The 15,100-nt window shown below is 38.9% G+C and overlaps 1 protein-coding gene across 3 annotated transcripts in view; it reads right to left on the reverse strand.

The window, feature by feature from the left end:
• The window catches only part of LOC106600943 (uncharacterized), a 54,055-nt gene that overhangs the window by 2,974 nt on the left and 35,981 nt on the right, over positions 1 to 15,100 (reverse strand). For 2 of the 3 annotated variants that reach the window (XM_014192745.3, XM_014192744.3), the window contains exon 14: positions 11,302 to 15,037. The exons of the other annotated variant lie outside the window; for it this stretch is intronic. In XM_014192745.3, the coding sequence (XP_014048220.3) occupies positions 15,008 to 15,037 (30 nt within the window). In that variant the 3' untranslated portion in view covers positions 11,302 to 15,007. Of the gene's footprint in view, positions 1 to 11,301; positions 15,038 to 15,100 lie in introns of those variants that run through there. 3 annotated transcript variants of the gene reach the window in all.

The raw sequence follows: 15,100 nt of genomic DNA on the forward strand, positions 1-15,100 counted from the left end.
AGAATTTCACTGATTTTAATGAGTTACAGTTCATACGAGGAAATCAGTCAATTGAAATAAATCTGTTAGGCCCTGATCTATAGATTTCACGACTGGTATTTCTATGCATTCTAATTGCCATCGATAAAATGCAATTGTGTTCATTGTCCATAGCTTATGCCTGCCTATACCATAACCCCACATGACGCCATACACTTGTCTGCGGTTGTGAAGCGGGTTGGACATACTGTCAAATTCTCTGAAACGACATTGACTTATGGTAGAGAAATGGATATTCAACTCTCTGGCCAAAGCTCTGGTGGAGTCAGCAGGCCAACTGCACGCTCCCTCAAAACTTGAGACATCTGTGGCATTGTGTTGTATGACAAAACTGCATATTTTATTTCAGCTCATGAAACATGGGACCAACACTTGACATGTTGCGTTTATATTTTGGTTCAGTGTAGTTATTCACTAATCATTGATGCCTTTGAGACTGAGATCAGACTTAGCAGGAAATATCAAACAATTGACCTCCACACACACGCACACACACCCCCCAATGTCCACAGATTCCACACCCATTGCTTCCATACACACACACACACACACACACACACACACAATGACAGTACACACACATAGTGGCGGGCCCTCTGGCCACGGAAGCAGTGAATAATTCCCAGCCCAGCCAAGAGAATACTGTAACTAACCACAGAGAGAGAGAGATGTATGTGACAGGATGAGGATGGCATGATGGTTAATAATACAGTCCTTTGATAATGCTTGGCCCCTGGGTGTCACACACACACACACACACACACACACACACACACACACTCCCCAATGTCTACAGATTCCACACCCATTGCTTCCATACACACACACACAGCGGCTACACACACACACAATGACAGTACACACACATAGTGGCGGGCCCTCTGGCCATGGAAGCAGTGAAGAATTCCCAGCCCAGCCAAGAGAATATTGTAACTAACCAGAGAACGAGACAGAGAGAGAGCAAAGAGAGAGAGACAGACAGACAGACAGATTTCAAACCGTAGTCTGGCTTCTTTATGGCGGTTTTGGAGCAGTGGCTCCTTCCTTGCTGAGCGGCCTTTCAGGTTATGTCGATATAGGACTCGTTTTACTGTGGATATAGATACTTTGGTACCTGTTTCCTCCAGCATCTTCACAAGGTCCTTTGCTGTTGTTCTGGGATTCATTTGCACTTTTCACACCAAAGTACATTCATCTCTAGGAGACAGAACGCGTCTCCTTCCTGAGCGGTATGACGGCTGCGTGGTCCCATTGTCACGTCCTGACCAGTAATAAGATTATTTGCTATTGTAGTTTGGTCAGGACGTGGCAGAGGGTATTTTGTTTGTGTTTCGCGGTGATGGTTTATGTAGTAGGGTGTTTGATTTATTATTTCTGGGTTTTTTGGTCACTGCTCTATGTTAGTCTATTTCTATGTTCTTTCTAGTTAGTCTGTTTCTATGTTTAGTTCATTGGGGTGTGGACTCTCAATTGGAGGCAGGGGTTGTCTAGTTGCCTTTGACTGAGAGTCCTATATATTAGGGTGTGTTTGTGATTTGTGGGAGGTGGTTTCTTGTTTTGCCTGTGTGAGCCTGACAAGACTGTTTTGTTGTTCGTGTGTTCTTCGTTTTGTTGTTTTTGGTGTTCTCTTTATTTAAAATAAATGATAAGATGAGCATCCACATTCCTGCTGCGTTTTGGTCCTCCATTCCAGACGACAACCGTGACACCCATGGTGTTTATACTTGTGTACTATTGTTTGTACAGATGAATGTGGCCCTTCAGGCGTTTGGAAATTGCTCCCAAGGATGAACAAGACTTGTGGAGGTCTACAATTTTTTTCTCTGAGGTCTTGGCTGAGTTCTTTTGATTTTCCCATGATGTCAAGCAAAGAGACACTGCGTTGAAGGTAGGCCTTTAAATACATCCCCAGGTACACCTCCAATAGGCTAATTGACATCATTTGAGTCAATCAGAAGCTTCTAAAGCCATGACATCATTTTCTGGAATTTTCCAAGCTGTTTAAAGTCACTGTCAACTTAGTGCATGTAAACTTCTGACCCACTGGAATTGTGATGCAGTGAATTATTGTCACGTCCTGACCTTAGTAAGCTGTTATTTTCTATGGTAGAGTAGGTCAGGGTGTGACAGGGGGGTTTATTCTATGTGTTATATTTCTATGTTCTTGGGTTCTAGTTTTTGTATTTCTATGTTGGTTTGTTTGGGATGGTCTCCAATTAGAGGCAGCTGGTCCTCGTTGTCTCTAATTGGAGATCATACTTAAGTAGGGGTTTTTCTTCCTGTGTTTTGTGGGTGATTATTTTTGAGTAGTGTTAGTTTCTCCTCTGCGGCAGTGTTTGTTTTGTTTATTCATTTTATTTATGTATTGCAAAGTTTCACAGATTAAATAAAATGTGGAACGACACACACGCTGCACCTTGGTCCTCTCATTCCTACGACAGCCATGACAATTATAAGTGAAATAATCTGTCTGTAAACAATTGTTGCAAAAATGACTTGTGTCATACACAAAGTAGACAAACTGACTTGCCAAAAATATAGTTTGTTAACAAGAAATAGGTGGAGTGGTTGAAAAACGAGTTTTAATGACTCCAACCTAAGTGTATGTAAACTTCAACTCTAGGTTGTAAGTCTGTCATATAGTGGAAATACATTAATTTAACTATTATTATCTATCTTTTCCCCATTACCCACAAACACAATAAATGTTGCACTTTGCGCTCCACACTTTCTTGAGTCAGAAAGAACACAGTTCAACCAAATTTGAATAGCACAGTTAGAGCAAGACATAGTATTACAACCAAGTAACTATGTTGGCTTTGTCAAATGATTTTGACTTTGGCTCTCAAATGAAGCTAGAGATTGAGGACAAACGGTAAATGTTTTTGTGGCCATTCCATTTGATCTTTAACTTTGAGCAAAGGAAGGGAGGAGTGAATGTATGATTGAGGCAACAATGACTTGAATTGTTGTTTGCTTGTAGTTGTTTGTGTGGTTGAGGATGTTTGAGCTTTTTCATTTGTTCAAATGTTACTGTACCATATGATGTTGTAAAAAAAAATCTAATAAAACGTTTGTTTTGATGCCATATTTTTTTCAAATTAAAAGTCCACAGATTTCTTGATTCACTTGAGATGGACATTGGTGATTTGGGAACATTACCAGTTTGAGAGCTTTTAACGTTTGACCTTAGATAGGAAAGCTGTAGCTCCTGAAATTAGCAAGAAAATCTTATGAGAATTGTGGGGAATAATCTTATCATCAAGCACATACCCCTGGCCTAAATCATCAAGCACATAATCCTGTTCCCAATCCAATTTACAGTTCAAAAGTCAATCTACATTTTCAGTTCAAAAGTCCAGTGTTGACTCCAATGTTTCCCACAGTTGTCACAAGTTGGCTGGATGTCCTTTGTGTGGTGTACCATTCTTGATATACACGGGAAACTGTTAAGCATGAAAAACTCGGCAGCATTGCAGTTCTTGTCACACTCAAACCGGTGCACCAATCTTGCCCATTCACCCTCTGAATGGCACACATACACAATCCAAGTCTCAATTTGTCTCAAGGATTAAGCATCCTTCTTTAACCTGTCTCCTCCCCTTCATCTACACTGATTTAAGTGGATTTAACAAGTGACATCAATAAAGGATCATTGCTTTCACCTGGATTAACCTGGTCAGACTACATGATGGAAAGGTGTTCCTAATGTTTTGTACACTTAGTGTATATTATCAACTATTTTTAATGATCCTCAGCAACAACCCCATGGTCATGACAATGTTTACAGGGGAAGCAAATGAAGGTAAATTAAACCTTGTAAATAAATGGAATGATAATGTAGGCTGTACCAACTGAAGGGAACTAAGAGTAAATTGGCAGTTGAATATGTGTGGTTATTAGGCCTACTGATTGTCAATACTGATAGTGGATAATATATAACATGATAGAAATAGGAAACAGAATGGCGGGGTAGTCTATAAGACAACCCTATATCCTAGACACCCATCTGAGTGACCCACACATTAAGGAAAAGTCCTTATCTGTTTGATAGGCCTACTGCAATTAGCCTATACGCAGCCAAGACAGAAAGATAAATGCGACCAGAGACCCACTAAAGCAGCACCGCCCCCTCAAGAGTCTTAGTCTGCCTGGCAGGGTTGATCCAACAAAGCCAAAGCCCCTGGATGGGTGAGCATAATATAAATGGAATCTCTCAAAGCTGCTAATGAGAACCTTGAAGTCATACCTAGCTGGTGGGAATTTCGGTGGAGTACCCCCCACCTGGCAACACTAGCTGCAGTATCCCATGGGTAGGCATCCACTAACAGCTTCCTACACAACATACACTTAGCATTACTTTCTTAGCTACAGTATACATATCTCCCTGGCATATTACATCATTTACGCAGCAGCATACAATATATTTTTGGACTCACCTTGTTGTGCTGTGCTCACTTTAACAGGACGGTGGCGTATTGGTCCTTCTTGTGGGCAAATTTTGTCATCAAACTTTGTCATCAAATTCTGCCATTCTCTGGATTTATGGTGCTTTCAAGACAACTGGGAACTCTGAAAAAAACAAGGTCCAATCATGACGCCAATGATCTTCAGGTCAGAGCTCTAGAAAAAGGCCAGAGATTCCGACATGGAATTCCGAGTTGGATGATCATTCAAAATGTAGCTAGTTTTTTTCAGAGTTCCCAGTTGTCTTGAACTCACTGAAGTCTGAGATTTCTCAGTTCCGAGTTTCCAGTTGTTTTGAAAATGGCAGAAGTGAAATGCTGGATTGACAGCATGGCCAATGTACTCAACATTCTCTGGCCAATGGTGTTGCATGCAAATCTTTATCCTTTTAAGATTGGAAAAAAGACCCTTAAACCCAGACTTGGACCACACACCCTCTCCACTGAATAGCAGGCTAGTGATTGCTTTCCAACGCTTGCAGTTAGCTACTGATTCCTTTCAAACCACTCGTTGTTGAATTTGTGATTTCCAACTTGTTGTGTAATGTTTATGTCCAATGGCCGATGAGCACCGACACGTTTTATCTATAATTTCTCTTCATATGACAAGGATTGAAAAGGATTTGCCAATAGATTGTCGACTTGATTCATGATGATAACTGATTGTCTAGCTTGCTAGCTAAGATTTTGAAAGTATGACTTTGACATGATCAGTACAATCAAAGCTACAGTAGATATAACATGATTTGACGTCATTTTATCTGTGGCCAATGGCCTTGAGCCTTCTTGGATGGGCACTTCTAATGTAACTCTATGGCAGCACCCAAGGGGCTTGAATGTTTGAGCTTTCCCTTGTAGATTTTGTGGTGACGTACAGTAGTGTCCCCATGAGTGACAGAACACTGAGCCAATCACGGCTTAACTAGAGAACATTACCAACCTCTAGGCTCTGTATTTTCTGCTGGTTGCTGGAATGCCCCACCACCACAGAAAGAACTGAGTTAGGTTGAAACACCTGCATTTTGGAACTGCCGTACTCAAGAAAGCAAAAAAAGAGACCATGTTTGTTTGCAGCTTTATTAGCTCAGCCCCACCTGCCCTGAATGATGGGTCGCCACTGGTATACACATTCACACATCAAGTCTTCTCTTGAGTTGGGCTCAGGGTTGGAACAACTGTTTAACATCTGAGCTTGTGGTTGTTTGTAGAAGAGGGGTTGGGAGAGTGCGTGTAGGTATCCCACATCTGTTGCCATGGAGTAATGATGTTAGGGACAGTATAGGATGAATCCCAATAATTGTTTGCTTGACGAAAATTTTATTTTTGTAATGTTGATACGGGAATTTTTGGATCCCAATGCTATTAATTACCAATCAATAAGCCTTGACTAATCCCCAAGGTTTGTAAAACACTGGATTAATAATAATTAGGCAAGGACTCAGCTTTCTGCAAAAGGTTCGTACAGTTTATTCAGAGAACGTTCTGCAGTTCATACACAAAACATCTATTATATACCAGGCTCCTCATTTACGTACACACATTACACACTAACACTAAGGAGAGTTCATTGTTCTTCCCCAGAACTCTCAACACCATAAATTCTTACCCAGCCGACAGTTTTGAGATTAGGGAAATCTAGAGGGTTCAAGCTAAGTCAGGTCAACCACAGTTTAACAGGTCTTAATGTTTACTTAAACACACAGCCCCCAATTCCTCTCTCATTCTAGTCAATCTCCTGAGATTTTTGCTTAACCCTTTAGTTACTCATTCTACAGGCTATATAGACCCTATCCCTAAATTCAGGGTAGAATTATTGAATCATTTACACTCAAGCAGAAATCTCCTGCAACAAATGTCAGTCCTGGTTATAGGTTATATTCCTTAGTAGGAAGTGCCTACATTATTACACGTATTATTTGTTAACCTGTTGGGGGTAGGGGGCAGTATTTGCACGGCTGGATAAAAAACGTACCCGATTTAATCTAGTTATTACTACTGCCCAGAAACTAGAATATGCATATAATTATTGGCTTTGGATAGAAAACACCCTAAAGTTTCTAAAACTGTTTGAATGGTGTCTGTGAGTATAACAGAACTCATATGGCAGGCAACCTGAGAAGATTCCTTACAGGAAGTGACCTGTCTGACAAGTTCTTGTTCTTCTTGGCTCTGTTTATTGAAAACTGAGGATCTTTGCTGTAACGTGACACTTCCTACGGCTCCCATAGGCTCTCAGAAGGCGGGAAAAAGCTGAATGATGTAATTCCAGCCACTGGCTGAAAAACATTAGCGCTTTTGGTAAGTGCTCTATCAGAGGACAATGGGACGGAGGCGCGTGCACGAGTAGACCCCATGTTTTTATTTTCTCTCTCTTTGAACCTAAACACGCTTTCCCGGTCGGAATATTATCGCTTTTTTACGAGAAAAATGGCATAAAAATTGATTTTAAACAGCGGTTGACATGCTTTGAAGTACGGTAATGGAATATTTAGACATTTTTTGTCACGAAATGCGTTGTGCGCGTCACCCTTCTTTACCATTCGGATAGTGTCTTGAACGCACAAACAAAACAGAGGATATTTGAACATAACTATGGATTATTTTGAACCAAACCAACATTTGTTATTGAAGTAGAAGTCCTGGGAGTGCATTCTGACGAAGAACAGCAAAGGTAATAACATTTTTCTTATAGTAAATCTGACTTTGGTCAGGGCTAAACTTGGTGGGTGTCTAAATAGCTAGCCCTGTGATGCCGGACTATCTACTTAGAATATTGCAAAATGTGCTTTCACCGAAAAGCTATTTTAAAATCGCACATAGCGAGTGCATAGAGGAGTTCTGTATCTATAATTCTTAAAATAATTGTTATGTTTTTTGTGAACGTTTATCGTGAGTAATTTAGTAAATTCACCGGAAGTTTGCGGGTGGTATGCTAGTTCTGAACGTCACATGCTAATGTAAAAAGCTGGTTTTTGATATAAATATGAACTTGATTGAACAAAACATGCATGTATTGTATAACATAATGTCCTAGGGTTGTCATCTGATGAAGATCATCAAAGGTTAGTGCTGCATTTAGCTGTGGTTTGGGTTTATGTGACATTGTATGCTAGCTTGAAAAATGGGTGTCTGATTATTTCTGGCTGGGTACTCTGCTGACATAATCTAATGTTTTTCTTTCGTTGTAAAGCCTTTTTGAAATCGGACAGTGTGGTTAGATTAACGAGAGTCTTGTCTTTTAAAATGGTGTAAAATAGTCATATGTTTGAGAAATTGAAGTAATAGCATTTCTAAGGTATTTGAATAACGCGCCACGGGATTCAACTGGCTGTTGAGTAGGTGGGACGATTTCGTTCTGCCGACCCTAGAGAGGTTAAATGTGGAAATAAATTAAGATAACCAAGAATTTGTAATATATATTTTTTGGGGGGGAATAACTGTATACAGTATATCCAAGGTGAGGGACTTGGAAATGCTTTTGGCTGTTGATCTGCTTCTGTTCTGTAGGTGGCACTGTGTGCACTTTTCAAAGGATGGGTCCCAATCTCTCAAAGACCCTAGGATCTAGGTGGACAGTGCTGGTATGCCAGTCACTGGGACTGGCACGTTTTAGGAGGTAGTGGAGAACAATTGGAGGTTTAGTCAGTAGCAGTGCAAATATCATGGTACAGCTATATGGACACCCAATCATCATCGTACATTTTGTGACGTTACAGCCTTATTCTAAAATGGATTAAATAGTTTTTCCCCCCTCATCAATCTACACACAATACCCCATAATGACAATGCAAAAACAGGTTTGTAGGAACTTTTGCTAATTTATAAAAAATACAAAACAGAAATACCTTATTTACATAAGTATTCAGACCCTTTGCTATGAGACTTGAAATTGAGCTCAGGTGCATCCTGTTTCCATTGATCATCCTTGAGATGTTTCTACAACTTGATTAGCGTCCACCTGTGGTAAATTCAATTGATTGGACATTATTTGGAAAGGCACACACCTGTCTATATAAGGTCCCACAGTTGACAGTGCATGTCAGAGCAAAAACCAAGCCATGAGGTCGACGAAATTGTCCATAGAGCTCAGATACAGGATTGCGTCAAGGTACAGATCAGTCACCCAACAATATTTTAAAAGAGGAAGTAATGTACTATAAGCATATTTTATTTTTATTTTACCTTCTGGCAGTCGTTGAACTTATTTTCAATGACGGCCTAGGAACACTGTTTCGTTTCAGTCTCCATCTCCACTAACCAAAGTTAATTGTAAGGATTTTTTTCTTTTAATAATGTAAAATTAACATCTGTACTGAAAGGCTCATGTGAAGACCAAATTATGGAGGAGGAACTTCTTGATGCAATGAAAGCCTTTAAGTCTGTGAAAACTCCAGGGCTGGATGGCATACCAGTTGAGGTATATCAAACCTTTTTTTATGTACTCTGAGGACCGATATTAGCATTTTTTTTAACCACTCCTATAAAAATAGTAGACTATCTAATACCCAACAAGAAGGTCTGATTTCACTATTATTGAAACAGGACCTAGATGGTAAATATAAAGATCCAGTCCATTTAAAAAATTGGAGTCCCCTTACACTTCAGTGTTGTGATGCAAAAATTCTAGCAAAATGCATAGCGCATAGAATTAAAACGGTATTGTCGGATATTATTCACCCTAATCAGATTTATTTATTTTTTTTTTTTTTTGCATTGACAATACATTGGAGATAATATATATATACACTACTGATTCATATTTTCTTTTAAATCCACAATTTTAATCCCTCCACAGCCTCATAGAGGATCTAGATGATTTTTCTAACCTCTCTGGATTACAACTGAACTACTGTAATCCAGAGAGGTATGTACTATATTACATATTGGATCACAAAAAAATACAACTTTTAAATTACCGTGTAGTTTACCAATTAAAATGGTCTGATGTTGAAGTGGACATATTTGGTATAATTTCCCTGATACTCGGAAAATTCACCCTGATTAACTCTTTAGTCATATCCAAGGTCACCTCCTTGCTTATGGCCCTGCCTACACCTAACGACTTGTTTTAAAAAAAAATGTATATGAACCAAAAATATTCAATTTGATTTGGAATGGCAAACCAGACAAAATTAAACAGTCCTATTTATATAATGAATATGAATTTGGAGGGCAGAAATGATTAAATATTCAGCATTAGACCTCTCAATAAAGGCTGCAGTCATACAAAAGCAATACATAAATCCAAACTGGTTCTCTAGCAAATTGGTAACAATGGCTTTTTCCCTTTATTCAGATTACAACCTCTCACTTTCGGTTATTTGAAAATGAAATCATCTCCAAATTGCTATTTTATTTTTTTTTTTTTTTTTTTTTAATTGGTTGCAATTTCTGTTTAAGCCACCAGAAAACAGAACAGAACAAATATTACAACAGATATTATGGTTAAACTCAAATATAATAATTGATTTAAAAATAATAAAATATAAAAAAACGTTATCAACTTTGTATATTATATCATGAATAGGACAGTTTGAGTTATGTCAAACATGCAGCTAACAAAATATATGGAAATGTCTGTCCTATCCAAAAGTACAACCAACTAATTTCAGCATTTCAGCAAAAATGAAAGAGGAAACGGCGTTAAAGACCAAAACTGGTTAAAGAAAATTGTGATAAATAAAAAACTATACTAGCTTCATTTAAGGACCAAAAAATGTACAGCTGTGCTATACAGGTTGTAAATACTTGGGAAGAGATTTTCGATTTAACGATTCCATGGCACATGGTTTATGAGCTGATACACAAATAAACATCGGATTCAAAACGTTATATCCTTCAGTTTGTCTCCAGCGATAATCATGTAAAATAGATCGAAAACAAGTGTAATTTCTATGTACAATTCCCTTATTCAAAAGGATTACTCATTTACCTAGCTCTTATCAAGTTGTAAATTACAGTGCATGGAGAACGGTGTTATTTCTATCAGAAAAAATAACGTTCCACTTGGAACCAGTAGGTTCACTAGACCTTACTCATGGTTTCCTCGCGCGTAAAGGTGGTGGAATTATTAGGGTATTAAATAAAAGTCGGAATACGGCATATCTGTGGATACACCTCCGTCACAACTTCATTAATTCGATCGCCACCCAAAACGAATAGCAGGTGAATTCTCATGCTTAAATTTAAGGTCGGAATACGCATAGAGAGAAAAGTGGAAATCGACTGGCACTCTCCTCCGTTTTATTGGCAAATGTCCAGTCACTCAATAGAGAGCTTTGTTCGAGAGTCTCCTATCAGAAAATCTGCTATATTATTTGCCTTGCAGAAACTTGGCTGGCTCAATCTATGAACATAGAACTCAGTGGTTTCTCCGTGATATGCGGATGGCTTGGTTCCAAAGGGAGGTGGGCGTGTTTGACATCTTAAAATATTGTGCCCTAAATTATATGAAAAACCACATTGATATGGTCTATAACCAACACAGTTACAATACCAGAGCTAGTGTTACATCTTGTAAAATCCCAAGAGTAAACAGTACTGCGAGGAGCACGTTTTTCTATACAGGCATTTGTCTATGGAATAGCCTCCACTTGGAGATCAAGCAAAGAAAAAGTAGAAATAGATTTAAAAAGAAGGTCATGGTTTTCATTTGGACAAGGTTGAATATAGCTCTAAGCCTAGTCCTGGAGTAAAAAGCATGCTCAATGGAGAATATCCATGGAAGTAAATGTTTAGTCTTGGATTAGACTTAATCTGTGTCAGGCAAACCAGACCAGAAAGTATGTTAAACAAATCCTGTGTATAAAATACTTATTAACAAGCTTATTAGATGTAGAGATTCTTTACAAATTGCATACAGCACAACAATAACTTCCCCTTTCAAATAAACAATTGTTGGGGCTTTTGAGTCCCGCCTATAAAAATATGTCTTGGGATAACACTGATAAGGAAAAAACAGCCTCTCTCACTGCTCCAAAAGAAAACATAGGCCATTTAAACAGTGTTCACACACACACTCTGTACAGTCTCTGCAACACATAGACATGGTACAAACGTTTTATGTTGCTAGTAATGCGTTTCACAAAGTGCATATATCAAAGCAAATAGTTAAATAGAAAAAAAGTATATATATATACACACTACCGTTCAAAAGTTTGGGGTCACTTAGAAATGTCCTTGTTTTTGTCCATTAAAATAACTTCAAATTGATCAGAAATACAGTGTAGACATTGTTAATGTTGTAAATGACTATTGTAGCTGGGAATGGCTGATTTGTAGTGGAATATCTACATAGGCGTACAGAGGTCCATTATCAGCAACCATCTGTGTTCCAATGGCACATTGTGTTTATCATTTTAAAAGGCTAATTGATCATTAGAAAACCTTTTTGCAATTATGTTAGCACAGCTGAAAACTGTTGTTCTGATTAAAGAAGCAATAACACTGGCCTTTAGGCTAGTTGAGTATCTGGAGCATCAGTATTTGTGGGTTCGATTTCAGGCTCAAAATGTGCAGAAACAAAGAACTTTCTTCTGAAACTCATCAGTCTATTCTTGTTCTGAGAAATGAAAGCTATTCCATTTCCATGAGAAATTGCCAACAAACTGAAGATCCCGTACAACACTGTGTACTACTCCCTTCACAGAACAGCGCAAACTGTCTCTAACCAGAATAGGAGGCCCCGGTGCACAACTGAGCAAGAGGACAAGTATATTATAGTGTCTAGTTTGAGAAACAGATGCCTCCCAAGTCCTCAATCGGCAGCTTCATTAAATATCACCTACAAAACACTAGTCTCAACGTCAAAAATGAAGAGGCGACTCCGGGATGCTGGCTTTCTAGGCAGAGTTGCAAAGAAAAAGACATATCTCAGACTGGCCAATAAAAATAAAAGATTAAGATGGACAAAATAACACAGACACTGGACAGAGGAAGATTGAAAACAAGTATTATGGACAGACGAATCTAAGTATGAGGTGTTCGGATCCCAAAGAAGAACATTCGTGAGACGCAGAAAAAATGAAAAGATGCTGGAGGAGTGCTTGACGTCACCTGTCAAGTATGGTGGAGGCAATGTGATGGTCTGGGGGTGCTTTGGTGGTGGTAAAGTGGGAGATTTGTACAGGGTAAAAGGGATCTTGAAGAAGGAAAGCTATCACTACATTTTGCAACGCCATGCTATACCCTGTGGACGGCGCTTAATTGGAGCCAATTTCAATGACTCAAAGCACAGTCACCGGATCTCAACCCTATTGAGCTGTTGTGGGAGCAGCTTGGCCATATGGTATGTAAGAAGTGCCCATCAAGCCAATCCAACTTGTGGGAGTTGCTTCAGGAAGCATGGGGTGAAATCTCTTCAGATTACCTCAACAAATTAACAACTAGAATGCCAAAGGTCTGCAAGGCTGTAATTGCTGCAAATGGAGGGTTCTTTGATGAAAGCAAAGGACACAATTATTATTTCAATGAAACATCATTATTTATAACCTTGTCAACATCTTGACTATATTTCCTATTCATTTTGCAACTCATTTCATGTATCGTTTCATGGAAAATAAGGACATTTCTAAGTGACCCCAAACTTTTGAACGGTAGTGTTTTTACAGTACCAGTCAAAAGTTTGGACACACATACTCATTCAAGGGTTTTTCTTTACTTTTACTATTTTCTACATTGTAGAATAATCTTGAAGACATCAAAACTATGAAATAACACATATGAAATAAATGTAGTAACCAAAAAAGGGTTAAACAAATCAAAATGCATTTTATATTTGAGATTCTTCAAAGTAGTCAACCTTTGCCTTAATGACAGCTTTGCACACTCTTGGCATTCTCTCACAACCAGCTATGAGGTAGTCACCTGGAATGAATTTCAATTAAAAGGTGTGCCTTGTTAAAAGTTAATTTGTGGAATTTCTTTCCTTCTTAGCATGTTTGAGACAATCAGTTGTGTTGTGACAAGGTAGGGGTGGTATACAGATGATAGCCCTATTTGGTACATAAATTGCTCAAATTAGCAAAGAGAAACGACAGTCCATCATTACTTTAAGACATGAAGGTCAGTCAATGTGGAACATTTCAAGAACTTTTAAAGTTTCTTTAAGTGCAGTCGCAAAAACCATCAGCTCTATGATGAAACTGGCTCTCATAAGGACCGCCACAGGAAAGGAAGACCCAGAGTTACCTCTTCTGCAGAGGATAAGTTAGAGTTAACTGCACCTCAGATTGCAGTCCAAATAAATGCTTCACAGAGTTCAAGTAACAGACACATCTCAACATCAACTGTTCAGAGGAGACTACGTGAATCAGGCCTTCATGGTCGAATTGCTGCAAAGAAACACCTACTAAAGGACACCAATAAGAAGAGACTTGCTTGGGCCAAGAAACACGAACAATGGACAATAGACCGGTGGAAATCTGTCTATTATTGCATCAGATGACCTGGCCTCCACAATCACCGACCTCAACCCAATTCAGATGGTTTGGGATGAGTTGGACCGCAGAGTGAAGGAAAAGCAGCCAACAAGTGCTCAGCATATGTGAGATCTCCTTCAAGACTGTTGGAAAACCATTCCTCATGGAGCTGGTTGAGAGAATGCCAAGACTGTGCAAAGCTGTCATCAAGGTAAAGGCTGGCTACTTTGAAGAATCTCAAATATAAAACATATTTTGATTTGGTTAACACTTATTTGGGTACTACATGATTCCATATGTGTTATTTCATAGTTCTGATGTCTTCACTATTAACCTACAATGTAGAAAATAGTAAAAAATAAAGAAAAAAAAATTGAATTAGTAGGTGTGTCCAAAATTTGACTGGTACTCTAAAAATATACACACTTTGTACATAAAATGGTCTTCACTTTATTTCTTTCATCTTTTTTTTCTAAACTGATTTTACTCCTTTGATATTTTTCTTTCACACTGCGTCATAAAATCCCCTTCCATCAAGTAACACAGCCACATCATCCAAACACAGTCAGGAATGGATGCAGGTTTTGTTCGTAAAGTACTGTACTTCAGCAAAGTACAGTAATACTCAATATCTGATCATCTTAGTTCTAATGTACGCCCCTAAAGGGTTCATCTTGTTGTTCATCTCACTGTTTTCTTCCCATTCACGTGAACATATTATCTTTGGGCTGAACGGACAGCTGAAGGCAGGGGGTGACATTCAAGACCACCGTGTTCCCTTAATCCAAGTCTTGTTTTTAGAGACTCTTGACAGACGGACATTTATTAGTTCTCCCATTCTCCTCATTAAAACACAAGGAGGGGAGCTTTTATTAATGTCTGCAACAGTAACTCCAGAATGGCAGTGGCAGGAGAAGAAGAGTTGTGGCCTCAGCCCAGGAAGTGTGAAGCGTGTGTGTGAGAGAGGGAGAGGCAGGACTCCTTTTCTTTGGCTCAGGATATATATTTGTCCATTGTTGTCTGGTAAAGCTTGGGGAAAATGGTGGCAGACGGAAGAGAGATGGATTATTCCTCTGAACGGGGTTAGTACTGCAGAGAACCTCCGTTGTCGTTCTGAGAGAGAGAGAGTGACAGAGAGAGACTTTGTTGACTACATGCAAATCCAAACGCTCTTGG

This window comes from Salmo salar, chromosome 03, assembly GCF_965601325.2.
Source record: "Salmo salar chromosome 03, fSalSal1, whole genome shotgun sequence".
In the NCBI taxonomy this organism is placed as follows: Eukaryota; Metazoa; Chordata; class Actinopteri; order Salmoniformes; family Salmonidae; genus Salmo; species Salmo salar.